Below are 14,286 nucleotides of genomic sequence, written 5' to 3'. Positions count from 1 at the left end.
ACCTGGCTTTTGCAGGGAAGCTATCCACAAGTTACCTGAGCATTAGCAACATGTGAGGACCACGACGGATACTGTTATTCTTGGGTTAATCTTGTTTTCGTATTATTTACTAACAAAAAAAGGACAGTTACTTTCCATTCAACCTAATAAAAACTTATTCCAGACTTCGTCACTCTCTGGCTGAATGCCAAATCAACGAAATCTACGAGAACCATGAGAACTCCGCCCATCCTAGTCACCACAAACACCACCACCACTTCCACGCGATTCCTTCTTCCTATTCTTCCTCTACTACCACCAAACCTTCTTCTCGCTTCCCTCCTACCAACACATCAATAAGCCACGCCCCCTTGGCGCCGCAAGAAGAGTATCTCGACGAGTCGGGTTCTTCTGCCAATTCCGCGAATACCTATTTTTCGGATCTTTTGTCTTCCACATCCTGTTCTGAAAATTCGACGACTGAAAGTGTTAACTGTAATTACGAAGAAACAAGAAACGCGTTTCTGATGGCTTCTGGATTCCCGTCTCTTTCTTGGAATGTTCAGGTAAGTCAATTCAAAAACTTTTCTGTAGAAATTTTTTTTAACTTGCTGCCATTTTTTTTGCTGATGTCCGTCTGAAAATTTTAATGAAGCCATCATTTCCGTAAACACTCTTATTAAAGCTCACCCAACTTTGAGCCCGCATATCTCGGTTCCTGTAAAAGATATCAAAAAGTAGTCAGCTGACGAAATATTTTTGGTATTATGATAAACATTTTGTTAGTTAACCAATTTTTGATATCACTTACAGGAAATGAGATATATAAGCTCGAAGTTGGTAGTTTGGGTGACCTTCTATTAGAGTGTTTGTGAGGTAGTCTTATTTTGAAATAAGTAAAGCTAGAATGGTATTTGTAGGCCTTTATCACTATATTATGTTTTCGATTCACTCAAGTTCAAAAAATCTTATTTTTAATTCTAAAAAATGATGAATTAGAGCACATTCCAGTATATTGTTACATCCATAATCCGTTCGCATTCAAAAGTCATTAATTTCCAAATGACCTCACCAATCCCTTTACTATGCTTCACACCTGTTGCCATCCGGGCGGTGACAAAAGAAGACACTCCCCTCCGACGCCCCGAAAAAAGAGACACTGTATCTCCAATTGGTTGCAAATTGCGCAGCTGATCAAAGTGTCGTTCGGATATCCTCCGCGAGCATATCAGGTTACGCTCTCTTTTCAAATTATTCGGACCACGACCGGTCAGCGCGTCTTCCTGTGGGGCTTCAGATGTTTACAACCAGATAAAAAGGGGCAATATGATGCTCTTGTCCCGGAAGAAAATGAGCATGCGTTGTGAAGGGTAATAAAGAAATTGAGAGATGTTTATGATTTATGGCTAGACACATAGAGCAGATTAGAGCTAGGGGCACAGAATTTGAACTTGTTCTAGGGGAATCTAGGAAATCCCTCTTGAGAATAAATGATTAAACAGTCCTTATCCAAATACAGTAACTTGAGAGTTTCCTCATTTCATAATCTGACCGTGTTCAAAAGTGTCAAGTGACCATGTTCACCTGATTATGTTACCCCGTCTTCCGCCGGAACCTCAGTTGGAGGTCTCTCCACTTGAACAAGTAGCAAGTAGAGTCTCAAGTACTTGCTCAACACAAATACCATTCCTTTTTAGAAAAGAGCCGCAAAATATAGAATTGATTTGAATGAACAAGGTCAATATGTTTCCCTTTTTCAGTACATCGGATCGTTTCCAATTTCTGGATCACATGTGGACAACTTGGGAAAGCGAATCGACTCGTTTGTGCCAGCTGGGAGCTCGGTTCCTCAGAATGTGGAGCTGTCGATTGCGATATCCGGAGTGAAGATTTGTTGTGAGAAGGTGAGAAAGCTCTTCTTGAGACACTTAATGGGTTCACTCTATTTTTGCGCAATACTGCCCATCCATATTATGCTAATTTCATTATTATGCTGAGCCTCTCTCCACGTGGTTTCATCTGTCAGCACTTTCCCACCATCAGAATGTGTTGTCATAAATTTGAAAATTGAACCAATTAAGCATCTCCACCATAATTTCATGTTCCTGTGTACTCCTTTTCGAGCATGACTCAATAATAGAACACGTGTTGCGCGGCTACTGGTCTGTCACAGTACCGAAAACACCGATTATCGGTCACACAATGTCTTTGTCTCTTTTGGAAGCAGAAGACGTGCCGACGTTTCTTGTTCGAGAAACGGATCGGCTTGACTGATGAAGCATGAATTTTTCAGTGAGAGGTTGCGCAATCGAGAATAGGTTAATTGAAAGAAAAAGGGGGAGATGTATTTGAATAGTGAAAAACCTGTAATAGAAGGGTCCTTATAGTTTGAGCTGAATTATCTCGGCTCCTAAAAGAGATATCAAAAAGTTGTCAACAAATAAATTGTTAATCATCATATCAGAAGTGTTTTGTCAGTTGACACATTTTTGATATCTTGCACAGGAATTGATATAATTTAGCTCAAACGTAAGGGACCTTCTATTACAGGTTTGACAGTATGTATTGTTAATTGAAATGTATATACCCATGTTCTTTTAATCAGATATCCAGGAAACACAAATTGCCTAACTTACAACACCTATTGCGCGGATGATACATCCATCTCCCTCATTTTTCATGCCTTTTTGTCCTTGAACGATGGCACCAACAGACCAAATTTTATAGACTTGTTCTCCTTTTGTGGTTAAAACCGAAGCGGTACGGCTTCTGAAGGAGTCGGCACACCACTAATCATAAACCGCCAACTTTTATGATCTACCTCTACCATTTTATGAGATTGTACGCAACGAATACAAATTAGCCTTCTGGATATGTGAATTTTCGCTTTCAATAGGGGATCTTTAGGTTTTGACGCAATTCGAGATTTTGAAGCCACTCAAACTCTTTAGTGTGTGAATATGAAATGAGACGATTCTCGAGAGTGACCTCTGCCATATAATTAACCTTCAAGAGAGTGAACTGAGACTTCCCCATCTTCTTGTGCTAATTAAGTACCCCCTTTCTAGATTGCATGTGTATGCATATTTATGACGTAAACTGCCAAATGAGTGTTTCCTGAATTTGATACCTCTCAAGGACTTTTGTGACAGCAACCGAGTAGCTCATAGATAGGGATTTCGCGCCATCTCATTTCCCCCAAAAACAACACATCTGGGTGTGATTCTTGAGAGAAGTGGGAAGGGTCTGATTTGTTTTTAAGATGGATGAGAAAATGAAAAACGACAAAATGGGTGGGAGTGGTTGAAGACATAAATCGTGGAAGAATGAAAGTTAAACACGAGAATGGGGGTACTTGATGAGGCTGGTAGGGAAAAAGAGGTCATGAAACATCTGAAAAATGGGAAGATGAGAAAATAAGGAGTTGAAAAACAGACTAAGAATACTAATGTACCGTAAAACCTGTATTAGAAGGGCCCCTCTAATATATTGTCCCCTCAAAATTTCGTCTTTCAAATTATACATTTCCGTAAGTTTTCAGTGAAAAATATATCAAGAATTCTTTCACGAATTCCCAGAAATTTGTCGAAAAACTTTTTTTTTTCAAAAATTTGCTAATAGTAAGTTTTGGTGAAATAAAAAAAATAATTCAGCGAGTTTTTTAAAAAGAAATTTCTGTGAAAAAAGACTGGAACAGTAGAAGGGCCCGTCGGAGGTACCTTGTATGAATTGAAGAGCCTGCTCTTCTAATACAGGTTTTACGGTATTTGAGATTTTGTGGGTTCTAAAAAACTTATAGTATGAGCAGTTGAAACTCCAAAAATAGGTCGCTTTCGAAATTCGGGCAACAAATTTCAAATCCATATCGTAATGAACCCTTTTGGCCCATAATTAATCATTTTCCCCATTCCTCTTCACTCATTGACATATCCGCTTTTTCTTCCTCAAAGTCTTCTCCTTCTCTCTTTTGACAACATCTTCTGGGGCTGTCCCAATTCAATAATATCAAATCAAAAAACCTCATTTATCCTCTCTTTCACTCCATCCGGGTTCAATCGGGCAGATGTCCATCGCCCAGCACACTAAACAAAATCATTCCCAGCTGCCGATACACTATTCAGACATTTTTCACTTTTACTCCATCTCATTTTTCAGACCATTCTGATGTCTCACTCACTTCGGCGTGTCACTGAAGCTTCGGCTCGTCCAGATACCAAAAATGTTGGCTACGTGGCTACAGAACCAATCGGAAGAACTTATCGTAGACTTTGTCACGTCTTCCATTGTCACAGCTTCAAAGAGGTAAGGATTTTCGTTTTTTTTTTGGGTTACTAGAAGTTCTCTAGAACTCTTCTGGTAATAGTTCCATTTCGAAATCGAACTATTGGTATACCCCCCACTGAGAAAAAATGTCAATTGAAAGAATTACAACCCGATTAAATCAGCATTTCGACACCTTTCTCCCTTTTCTTCTTCCTCTTCTTACCGGTTTTATATTTGATTCGATTTGGTTTCGATGATTATATGTAGGCGCACTTTTGAACCGATCCTCTTTGACAGAGACAACTGTTTTATTGGCCTCCTCTCAATTTCTCCGAATTGTAGAAATTCAATTTTCTTTCATTTTCTTGAAGTTTTTGTCTGTCTGCCCCTAACCTTTAAAAGTCTAGAACTAACAGATGGCTCTTGAAACCTTTCCGTTCTTTTAGCTTAACTTAGAAATTTTTCTGAAAATCATCTGAACCTTTCTACCGTATTTTTGCACTTTTACATCAATTGTCTCGATTCCTTCAAAAGATATCAAAACGTTTTCAACTGATAAATTATTTATCATAGTATCACCGATGTTTTGTCAGTTAACACATTTTCATGTCTCCCATAGGAACCAAAATAATTGAGCTCAAAGTTAACGTATACGGTGTTCTTCTTTTTGAGAAAATGGTGTTCTTCTTTTTGAGAAAATACGGTATCTACAACAGCAATCTTTAATTTTCCTTCTGGGAAAAAGATTTGAACCGATTGACACGGTGTGAACTTTTCCACCTGACAAGTGTACACATTATCGTTCCGGATCGTAAATCCATCCGTTGCCACCACCATGTTTGTCCTTCCTGCCTCGAGAAATGACCGTAGTGCTCAATGATGTATGAAAATGGAGAATCGAAATAGAATAAAAATATTTTCCGATAGAATAAAAGCAGTAGACTCTGTAGGTGTCAACTTTCTAAAGGTTCTTTCTCTTTTTTGTCAAGAGCAAATGAGTCACAAAAAGAGGTGTGTGACTAGAAGTGTGCACCGTGTGCATGCTCTCTCTTTTGACAATAAAACATTCTCCAAGCTGTCCATACTTATACAAAAACTTATTTTCTCTTTCAGCTATTTTTATGACCTTGTTGTATGAATCACTGATTTTTCTGAAATTGTGTTTTTCGATCAGCCGCACAAAAGAGTACTCTTTTCGTACATACCGTATTTCCTCTAATAAATAGAAGCCCACCGAAACTGTCAATTTTGAGCTCAATTATTTCAATTCCTGTAAAAGATATCAAAAAGTTATTAACTAACAAATTTATTATCATAATATCACCAATATCTTATCAGTTGAAAGTTTTCTGATATCTTTTACAGGAATCGAGAAAATTGAGCTCAAAGTTGACGGTTTGTGTGAGCTTCTATTAGAGGAAATATAGAATATTTCATATCTCTTCTTATTCTAAAAGAGCTTCAAATTCATTTGAACATTTTTCATTTAATCTTTAAATCTGGTTTTGGAAATAATTTTAGGCCAATCTTTCGACTATAAAAACTGAGCATATCGTGAAACCTGTAATAGAAGGACCCCTAACTTTAATCTGTGAGCCAGTTTATCTCTGTTCCTGTAAAAGATATGAAGAAGATGTTAACTGATAAATTGTTTATCATAACATTAAAACAATTTTACCAGTTTACCAGTCGACACATTTTTGAAATTTTGCACTGGAGCCAAGGAAAAATTGCTAAAACTTGTGGGACCCTTCTAGAAGTTTTGGGTAAAATTCCGATTTTTGACACCTTATGGTCTATTCACTCTATTAAAATAAATCTATGATACTCTTCATTAATGATATTGAAAAATAACAATTTGAATAATGTGTTCCAAAAAATTTCGGATGCTCCTGGAAGTTTGTCAATTAAGAGACAAACTGGCAAAATTTGAGTGTCTAACAAGTAACACCTGAAAATCTTAATAAATTTCAATCCATTCGTCTCCATCTCAATTTTCAAAGTGACACTCTTTTTGACCATCACCACCATCAACACACGTGTTGACCCTCTCTGCATTCCGCTCGAAACACAGAAAAAACGACTCATCTCCTTCCTTCCTCTTCTTGTTCGTTTCGTCTCATTTACATCGAATGAATTGACCTTCTCTCAAATTTTATTCATTTTTTGTTCATTTTTTCGAAATTAACCGCTTCAACTTTTTTCTTTCTTTGTTGCGGCCCGTAACAACAACAACTGATCGCTCCGTCATTTTCGCTTGATTTCGTGTTTTCAAATCTGATGTTCTCGTGTAGCATAAATAAGAAAAAAAGAAGAAGAAGAAAATTGCTTTTGACATGTGTCACCAACTATTTTGTCCTTTTTTTCTGTATTCTTCGTTTCTCAAAGTACGGTATAGATTGTATCATATCGTGTTTAGTATGAGGGCGACGAGATTAGCACTAGATTTCTTGTGAAAAAAAAATGAGGAATGTAGGCGTGAATCTTTTCTATCTGATTTGACTTGTATCCGGCTAAAAAATTAAGATCGAAATATATCATATGATATACCGTAAAACCTGTAATAGAAGCGCCCCACACTGAAATTCGGACCTCAGTTATATCGATTCCTATGCAAGATCAAAAATGTGTCCACTGATAAAACAATTCGGATATTATGATTGACAATTTATTATTTCAACTTTTTGATATTTTCGACAGGAACCAAAGTAAATTGGCTCGAAGCATTCGAGGTTTTACGGTATATTCAAACCATCCATCCAATTTCAAACCACCACTTATTTGCACTTCAAATCCATCTCACTTGTCTAATATGGCATTCATTATCAGTTATCACTAATCACTATGCTATAGTTTTTTTTTTTTGCAATTTTGCCTCCTATTCATCACCCATGTGGCGCCAATTCTCTTCTTTTCTCTGCTTACCCGTTTCACCCTTTGGCGAATTGAAATGGCGGCGATTATTAGGCGCCGCTCTGTCGGTACGCTTACATATAACAGTCCTTTTTAACAACGGACGGCACACGAGCACTATAATAGAAAAAGAACACGAAGCGGTGACAGAGAGAAAGATTTTATTAGAAGGCGCCAGTAATTTATTGGATATGTTAGGAGAGATTCATTGGCTGTTGGATACGATACATTTCCTTATTCTCAACTTGCCGGTTGTTAATCTTAATTAAGCTAGTTCTTCTGAATACGGTACTCATTGAATGCTGAGGAATTAATTTTTTTCTATGATTACTGATTTATCCCACTCGACGATTTTCACAGGTTCAGGGCCGCTGTGAAAGGAAGAACTATGTTTTCCGAACTAAAAATTCGTTTACAATACGAGAGGATTTAAGGAAATAGGTTATTAGAATATAGGTCCTTTCTAACCTTGATCTATTCTAACCTAATTTCTGAGTTTCTGAAAAAAAACTAGTGATGATGTTTCTCCAATAATGGGAAAAAACCCTGTAGTAGAAAAACCCTCTAACTATTAAATTTGAGCCTGTTTTTTGCGGTTCCTGTCAAAGATACAAAAAAGTTGTCAACTGATAAAATGTTTATCATAATATCACAAGTGTTTTGTCAGTTGGCACATTTTGAATATTTTTCACAGAAATCGAGATAAATTAGCTCAAACTTGACAGTCTGGGGACCCTTCTATTACAGGTTTTTAACGGTCTTCATTTAAACTCGTTTTCCAAAACAGTCCATGAAAATGATCCATATGATTCAAAAATGAAAAACGATTTTATGTCATACATCTGTCTTAATTCTTCAATCATCAAAACCGCAATTTGTTCCACCCATAAGACCACCACCACCACGATCACAAAAAACAAGATGACACCTGCTTCCAGATGGCACTATCCCTATATCTTTAGCGATTTACTCGTGTCTTTATGAATTTATATCCCTCTTCCTGGAATTTTATGTCCTCCTCGAACCCTTCGATGGGTTCAAGTATCGTCAACAACTGTTAGTAATGCACTTTTAGGATCTCCCATAGACAACGTCAGTTGTTCATTTTCCTAAATTCTCTTAATTTTATATGCTCTCTTTCAACCGGATATATTTCTATTTGGCGGCAATTCCAAACGGTACATCACTCAATGTCAGATCTTGGCACTGTTCCAACCGTTCTACGAAATAGAATGGTTATCTGATTTGATCTAGATACACCCCCTGGCACGGTGGCCCAGGCCTCAATTAGAAGAAGTTTTCTCAATGAGATTTCTCTATCCATATTTCGGATCTTTGGCTGAATTAGAAAGGTTTCGAAATACGACGAAGCCGTTAGTAGACGCTAGTTTTATAGCCTGCGGTTGTCATGCCCACCAATCGAAAACGGAAAAAATATGGTTCTGGATAGGAAAGTGTCAGTGCTACTGAATCTAGTCTAGAGAGGGACTCCCACAAATTTTTTTTTGTATTTTTTAGCATTAAAATATCCCTAAAGTTATTGATGATATTCATATATTACTCTGAAGACATTCCGAAAAAATTTGAAATCTCTGAAACCATCGGCAAAAATTCAAATGCGCTCAGTTCTCGCCCAAATTGTTTTCATGCAAAATTTCAGCCAGTTTTCAGACTTTTGTTGTTCTATTCGTGAAGTTTTCAATTGAACAAATTTATTTTTCAAAAAATACCCTGGACTAGGATCCCCGCGACCCTCTTGGACGAGGATAGCATTTTCGACAGCGTTTTTCAGAGAATTCGAATTATTCTAAATTTTTTTCGAAAAATTATCATGAGAATACATAACTTTGAAAACATTTTAATGCAAAAAAACCCAAAAAAATTTTTGTTGGAGTCCCTCTTCAACCATCTCAACCATTTGGGGTCCCAGTTGGAACTCTCACTCACCCAAATGTATTTTTCTGGTTATCATGGATTTTTTGAGTGCCAATCCGGTTCACACTTTGTATACTATGCTCTCACACTTTAACTATATCTACAGTTGACACATATAATCCTCACTGGGACCATAGGTAAAGGCACCAGCGCGAACGCATTGTCTCGCCCCTCCACCCCCAATCGCCCCGCCTCCTCCTTCTTCATTGTTCTCCAGAAATCTAATTACTTTTTTAATCAACAGTTTTCACCCGGCCATCATCATAATTCTTCCCGCGTTTCGTTCGTTTCCATCTCGAAACACCCATTCATCACTGACCCAATGCCCTATTCCTCTTTATTCTTCTTCTTTTTTCTTATTCTTCTTCCGATTCAATCTTTTCGGTCTCCGCCCCCATAGCCACCAGTTGTTCACCAATTCCCTTGAGCGGAAGAGGAAGATTGAAATCTGTTTTCTGAATCTATCTGGTTAAAGATGGGGCATGAAGATGAAGCGTGTGTGTCCTTCTTTATAGAGCTATTTAGATAAACAACAGATGGCAGTGTACTTTATATATCTCAATTTATCTCTCCTAGTGTACTGTAGATTCCATAAACTTTTCTAATTTCAGGCCGAAGAGATCCAAAACTTACTTCAAAGAGCCAGTCCAGAAGTGATCGCATCATCCATCCAACCTATTCCCAAGTCAACAGTTTCCACATCCTCGGTGAGTAATTACTTTTTTGAAGCTCTCAGTTCTCGAGTACTTTAAGAACGGTTGTTTGTTAAAATCTTGTGATAACATCATAGATCAACACTCCTCCTCGTCCTCATTTTCATCCTCCAAATTTCGCCCTTTCCCGACATTTGTAATTACTATTACCGTAGAACCTGTAATAGAACGGTCCCCTAATTTGTGCCAGTTTATCTCGGTTCCTGTAAAAGCTATCAATAAAAGGTCAACTGACAAAATGTTTAACTTGATTTGAAATATATTTTGTCAAATGACCTCTTTTTTCTATCTTTTCCGGGAATTGAGATAGACGTTGAAAGTCAAGAGTTGCATTCTAATAGAGTGTTTACGGTATGTAGTTTTTATTCCCTTTATGCAAGGGTTCTTGATGGCTTGCTTATTCAATAAAAAATAAGCAAATCTAGCCTCCGAGCATTTTCGAAAATCATATAAGGCGTCATTTCCGAAGACACCTTTCGGTTTTTTTTTGAACATGGACCGCCCATCTTCGGTGTTATCACTGGAACCATCCACCGTTATTATCTTGTTTGATAACCATGAGAACGCGTATTACTCTCGAATAGACACCTGCTCTTCTCCTCCAACTATTTTACGATCCCTTCTCGTTTCGCTTTCTTTTGTGATTACATCACAACTGTCTTCTCCGGAAAAGCCCGCCGACTCGAGTTTATGATCATTTACGATTGCAGCCAACCTCTTCCTTCTCTCATACGAGATTAGCATCCCACCCCGTTCTATTGTTATTTTTAATTCCTGGCCCATCTCGAGGAGAAGAAGGATGGGTGGGAATGGGCGGAGCCATAGAATCTAACACCCCGGGGAGCATATAAGGGCCGAGGAACTGATGTCAGCTCATTTTCCATGTTATATAGTGAGGAATCTTATAGCTCCATACATGTCATACATACTTTGTAATTGAAACTTGCCGTATAATGAAGTTCCTTCGTCCTTCTTCCAGTTGCTTCAGATTTTTTTTTTACTTTCTCAAATCCCAGTCATTGTACATTTTGTATCTAAATCTTATCCCCAAAGAGAGCTATTCTACCTCATACAACCTGTTAGCCCATTAAAAGAAAGTGTTTGACATTTAGGCCTCCCGTCCGTTTATGATGGTAACCGGAGCGTCGAACACAAACAAATCAAGTGTTTCTCGTACGTTACGTCTCCCAGAGAGCACTTCCCACTAGAGACATTCTTTATTGTCTTGTATGTTCTTCCTTCCTGCTACCAACAACTTGCTTAAACTTTGAATCTCCATTAATTTTCAGATGCATCCTACGAACACTGCGTCATCAATGACTGAGAAGCGAAGTGCGTCTACAGTATTTCTCAACCGATTTTTGGGGAAAAAGGGCAGTCAAACGGTTGACGAGACTGGACAATGTAAAAGGTTCGTTGTCAATTATCTTTAATTTTTCAATACTGGAACAAATCGATTAATTTTGAATATCCGTAGAGTTAATCCCAACCCCAAAGCCATAAAACTGGACCCTCCCAGTGATTTTATGACCGTAATTATCTTCTTCACCCCTCTTCCGTTGTCCCCGATAATCATTGTTGTCTCTTCTTTAGCTCCCCATTTTTCAGAAAACGCCGTCCAGTGTCAGCGGTCTTCTCATCGGCCATTCATCGTCTATCCAGCTCTACGTCATCAGTGAATCCGAAAAGAGTAAGTGACCGTTCTAATTGAGAGCACTCTCTCCGTTCCGTTTTTCGCTTCGAACCCTATAATCATCCGGTCCCATTCCCTGGCCTTCCAGTTACGTAACCACGTGCCTACCCACTTCCTTTCCTAGATGGTTATCAGGTCATGTTACATGACAAGGACATGAGTGTGACATGTCAGTCTACGAGTACATGATTTTACTTGACATGGAACTGCCATAACATTGAATACTTTATAAAGGGAGCTACCGTAAAACCTGTATTAGAAGGGCCGGACCTTCTATTGTTCCATGGTACCACCGGAGGGTCCTTCTATTTTTCTGGCCATATTTCCCGAAACTTTTCATCAAAAAATTCGGTCAATTTTGTCAAAAATTTATGAAAATCTATCAATTTCACCTGAATTGAGCAAGTTTTTGAGCAAAAAAAAACATTGTTTCTTTAAAACCTATTTCTTTAAAATTGTGGAATTTCCGGAATATTTTTCACTGAAAACGTAAGGAAAAATTCAATTTCAAGAAACTTAATAGGAGGGCCCTTCTAATACATGTTTTACGGTGATAGACGCTACTGATGCTCGAGTAATCGGGGACTTTCTGTTTTAGACTAATACCACAATACCCTCAAGCCTATTTTTTATTGATCAGTTAACACTAATCTGCTGTCATAGATAAAATGTTATCACCTGATAAATATTAAATCAAGATGTGATATTAACTGAATCATGAATAATCGTTTCTTCTTTTTTGGAGTTTCCTCACAGGAAGGTAGTATTTAGTTGCGTCATTCTCTTACCTATTCTCCCCGTCGTCTCCTCTTCAAGAAGGTCCATTTCTAGTGTTATAAAACATTACGTAACTGTTGCCAGGTCCACCTCTGACAGTTCTCGAATGCCTTTTTTTGACGACCAAACTATATACAAATACTTTATTCCAAATATTTTTTTTACTTTTCCAGATGAGCACAATTGAACCACCAACTCCAACTCGTGAGCAACTTCTTCAACTCCAAAGTCAGATGCGTTGTGCTGCTTCATCGCCAGTTCCAGAAGAACCAAGGCCAACGGAGATGTGTGCATCATCTACAACAACATCCACGTCTTCTGTTGCTTCTTCTAGTTCATCAAATGGCTCATCATCTTCCACAGCCACATCACCTGTTCCACCTGCTCCACAAACATCGTTGATTTTCGACGAAAAGCTCGGTGAATGGATCTATCCGATTGATCAAGCATTGATGAAACAGCTCGATAACTGCAGTTATTTTGTGGGTCAGCCAACAAAGTGAGTTTATTATTCAAAATTTATCTAATTAGGACGGACACCTGTGAGCATGCTTTTGCACAAACAAAGAAACGCTATAGCATGGGAATGTCACTTAGTTGACAGCTGGCTCTTCCCGAAACCTTGCTAATTAACTCATCCTTCTTTTTTGAATGCTTATCCCTAGGCTTATGTTCCTTCCATATGACAAACCATCAATTAAAAGACTTTTAATCCTAATCAATTTTTCCAGAGACTCGATGGTTTATAATCTGCTGAGCCAACCGGAAGGAGCGTTTGTGATCCGATATTCAGAGAGCAAATCAAAGTGCTTGGCGCTTTCAATGAGAGTTCCAGTAACTCATAATCCAGCTGGCATCTCTCATTATCTTATTATCCGAAACGAGCATGGTTTCAGACTCAAGGTATTAGACGCAAAACTCCCCTTTTTGATATTCAAACAAATTATTTTCAGCTCTCTGCCACCAAAAAACCATTTCCGACTCTTCAAATGATGCTGACTCATTACTCAGTTCTCGAGAGTCATCTTCCATGTACACTTCATTTTGTTCAATGGCAGAAGACAAACTTCAAGCAACTCCAACCAATGAACACTCAAGAGAGACCACCGAGAGCATTTAATCGGCATTCTACTGCATTGACGAAGGTACGAGCATTATTTTTTTTTCTCTTCTCAAATGCATAATTTACAGATCGATGAAAACCGAAATGTGACTGCTACATCGGCACCGTTCCGATCGTCTGGAAGATGTGGACCAGATGATTTCACGACCCCGAAGAATAGAAGAACTCGCCACGAAATCAATGCAATGCGTCGTTCTCATTTCTTCGATGATCGGCAAATTGTACTGTAGACACTTCTTGTTTCTCTTATCCTTCTCCCCGATGTTCATCTCCACTAGTCTTCTCTTCGGTTCTTCTAATAATTTTCATCTGACATTTTTATTTCAAACTGCAAACTTTCAAAATGGGTATTCCTCTCTGATCACTCTTCTACTTCCAACATTCACTTGAATTTCTTTTTTCTATCAGAATCCGGCGACAGGGATTTTTCTTGAATTTGAATCTGATCGTTTTTCTCAATAAACTTTTTGAACAATCAACGAGATAACAAGTTCATTTGAAGACGAAAAGAAACGGATAAGATAATATTTTAGATTGGGACTAAAATCCCAGAGATAGAGGGAAGAAAAAACAGTTACAGACCAAAGCGAAAAATTGGGGAGGAATTTCAATACTTCAAAGAGAAAGCAGTGAGAAGGAGGTGGAGAACGACGCCATCACTTTTGTAGTAGAACTTATGCGAATTAGAAACCATGCACTCTGCAGTTGGACTCGTTCACAATACCGACCTGCAATTCAATTTTTACTACGATGTTTGAAATTAAAATAGAAAATTTATACCTTGATAAGGAAATCCTTGACTTTCTCACGCTGATCTCCTGTCAATTGGATAACCTCTCCATATTCTGGATGCTCGACGATCGTTCCGTTACAACTGTGCTTCTGAAATT

At 38.1% G+C, this 14,286-nt stretch overlaps 1 protein-coding gene across 1 annotated transcript in view; it reads left to right on the top strand.

Annotated features, from left to right (window-relative positions):
• Positions 1–13,626, top strand: part of Cbr-shc-2 — a gene marked incomplete at both ends in the record, with an annotated part of 15,368 nt that extends 1,742 nt beyond the window's left edge. Inside the window, 10 exons of the mRNA XM_002630580.2 lie at positions 164–545; positions 1,740–1,883; positions 4,135–4,281; positions 9,702–9,797; positions 11,093–11,214; positions 11,412–11,493; positions 12,447–12,772; positions 13,005–13,176; positions 13,227–13,418; positions 13,465–13,626. Coding sequence (XP_002630626.2) covers positions 164–545; positions 1,740–1,883; positions 4,135–4,281; positions 9,702–9,797; positions 11,093–11,214; positions 11,412–11,493; positions 12,447–12,772; positions 13,005–13,176; positions 13,227–13,418; positions 13,465–13,626 — 1,825 coding nt within the window. The remainder of the gene's footprint in view (positions 1–163; positions 546–1,739; positions 1,884–4,134; positions 4,282–9,701; positions 9,798–11,092; positions 11,215–11,411; positions 11,494–12,446; positions 12,773–13,004; positions 13,177–13,226; positions 13,419–13,464) is intronic.
• Positions 13,627–14,286: the final 660 nt, after the last annotated feature.

The sequence above is a fragment of the Caenorhabditis briggsae genome (genome assembly GCF_000004555.2).
Source record: "Caenorhabditis briggsae complete genome, chrII, whole genome shotgun sequence".
Taxonomy (NCBI): domain Eukaryota; kingdom Metazoa; phylum Nematoda; class Chromadorea; order Rhabditida; family Rhabditidae; genus Caenorhabditis; species Caenorhabditis briggsae.
Note: the sequence above shows the minus strand (reverse complement) of the source record. Positions and strands in the feature narration are given on the sequence as shown.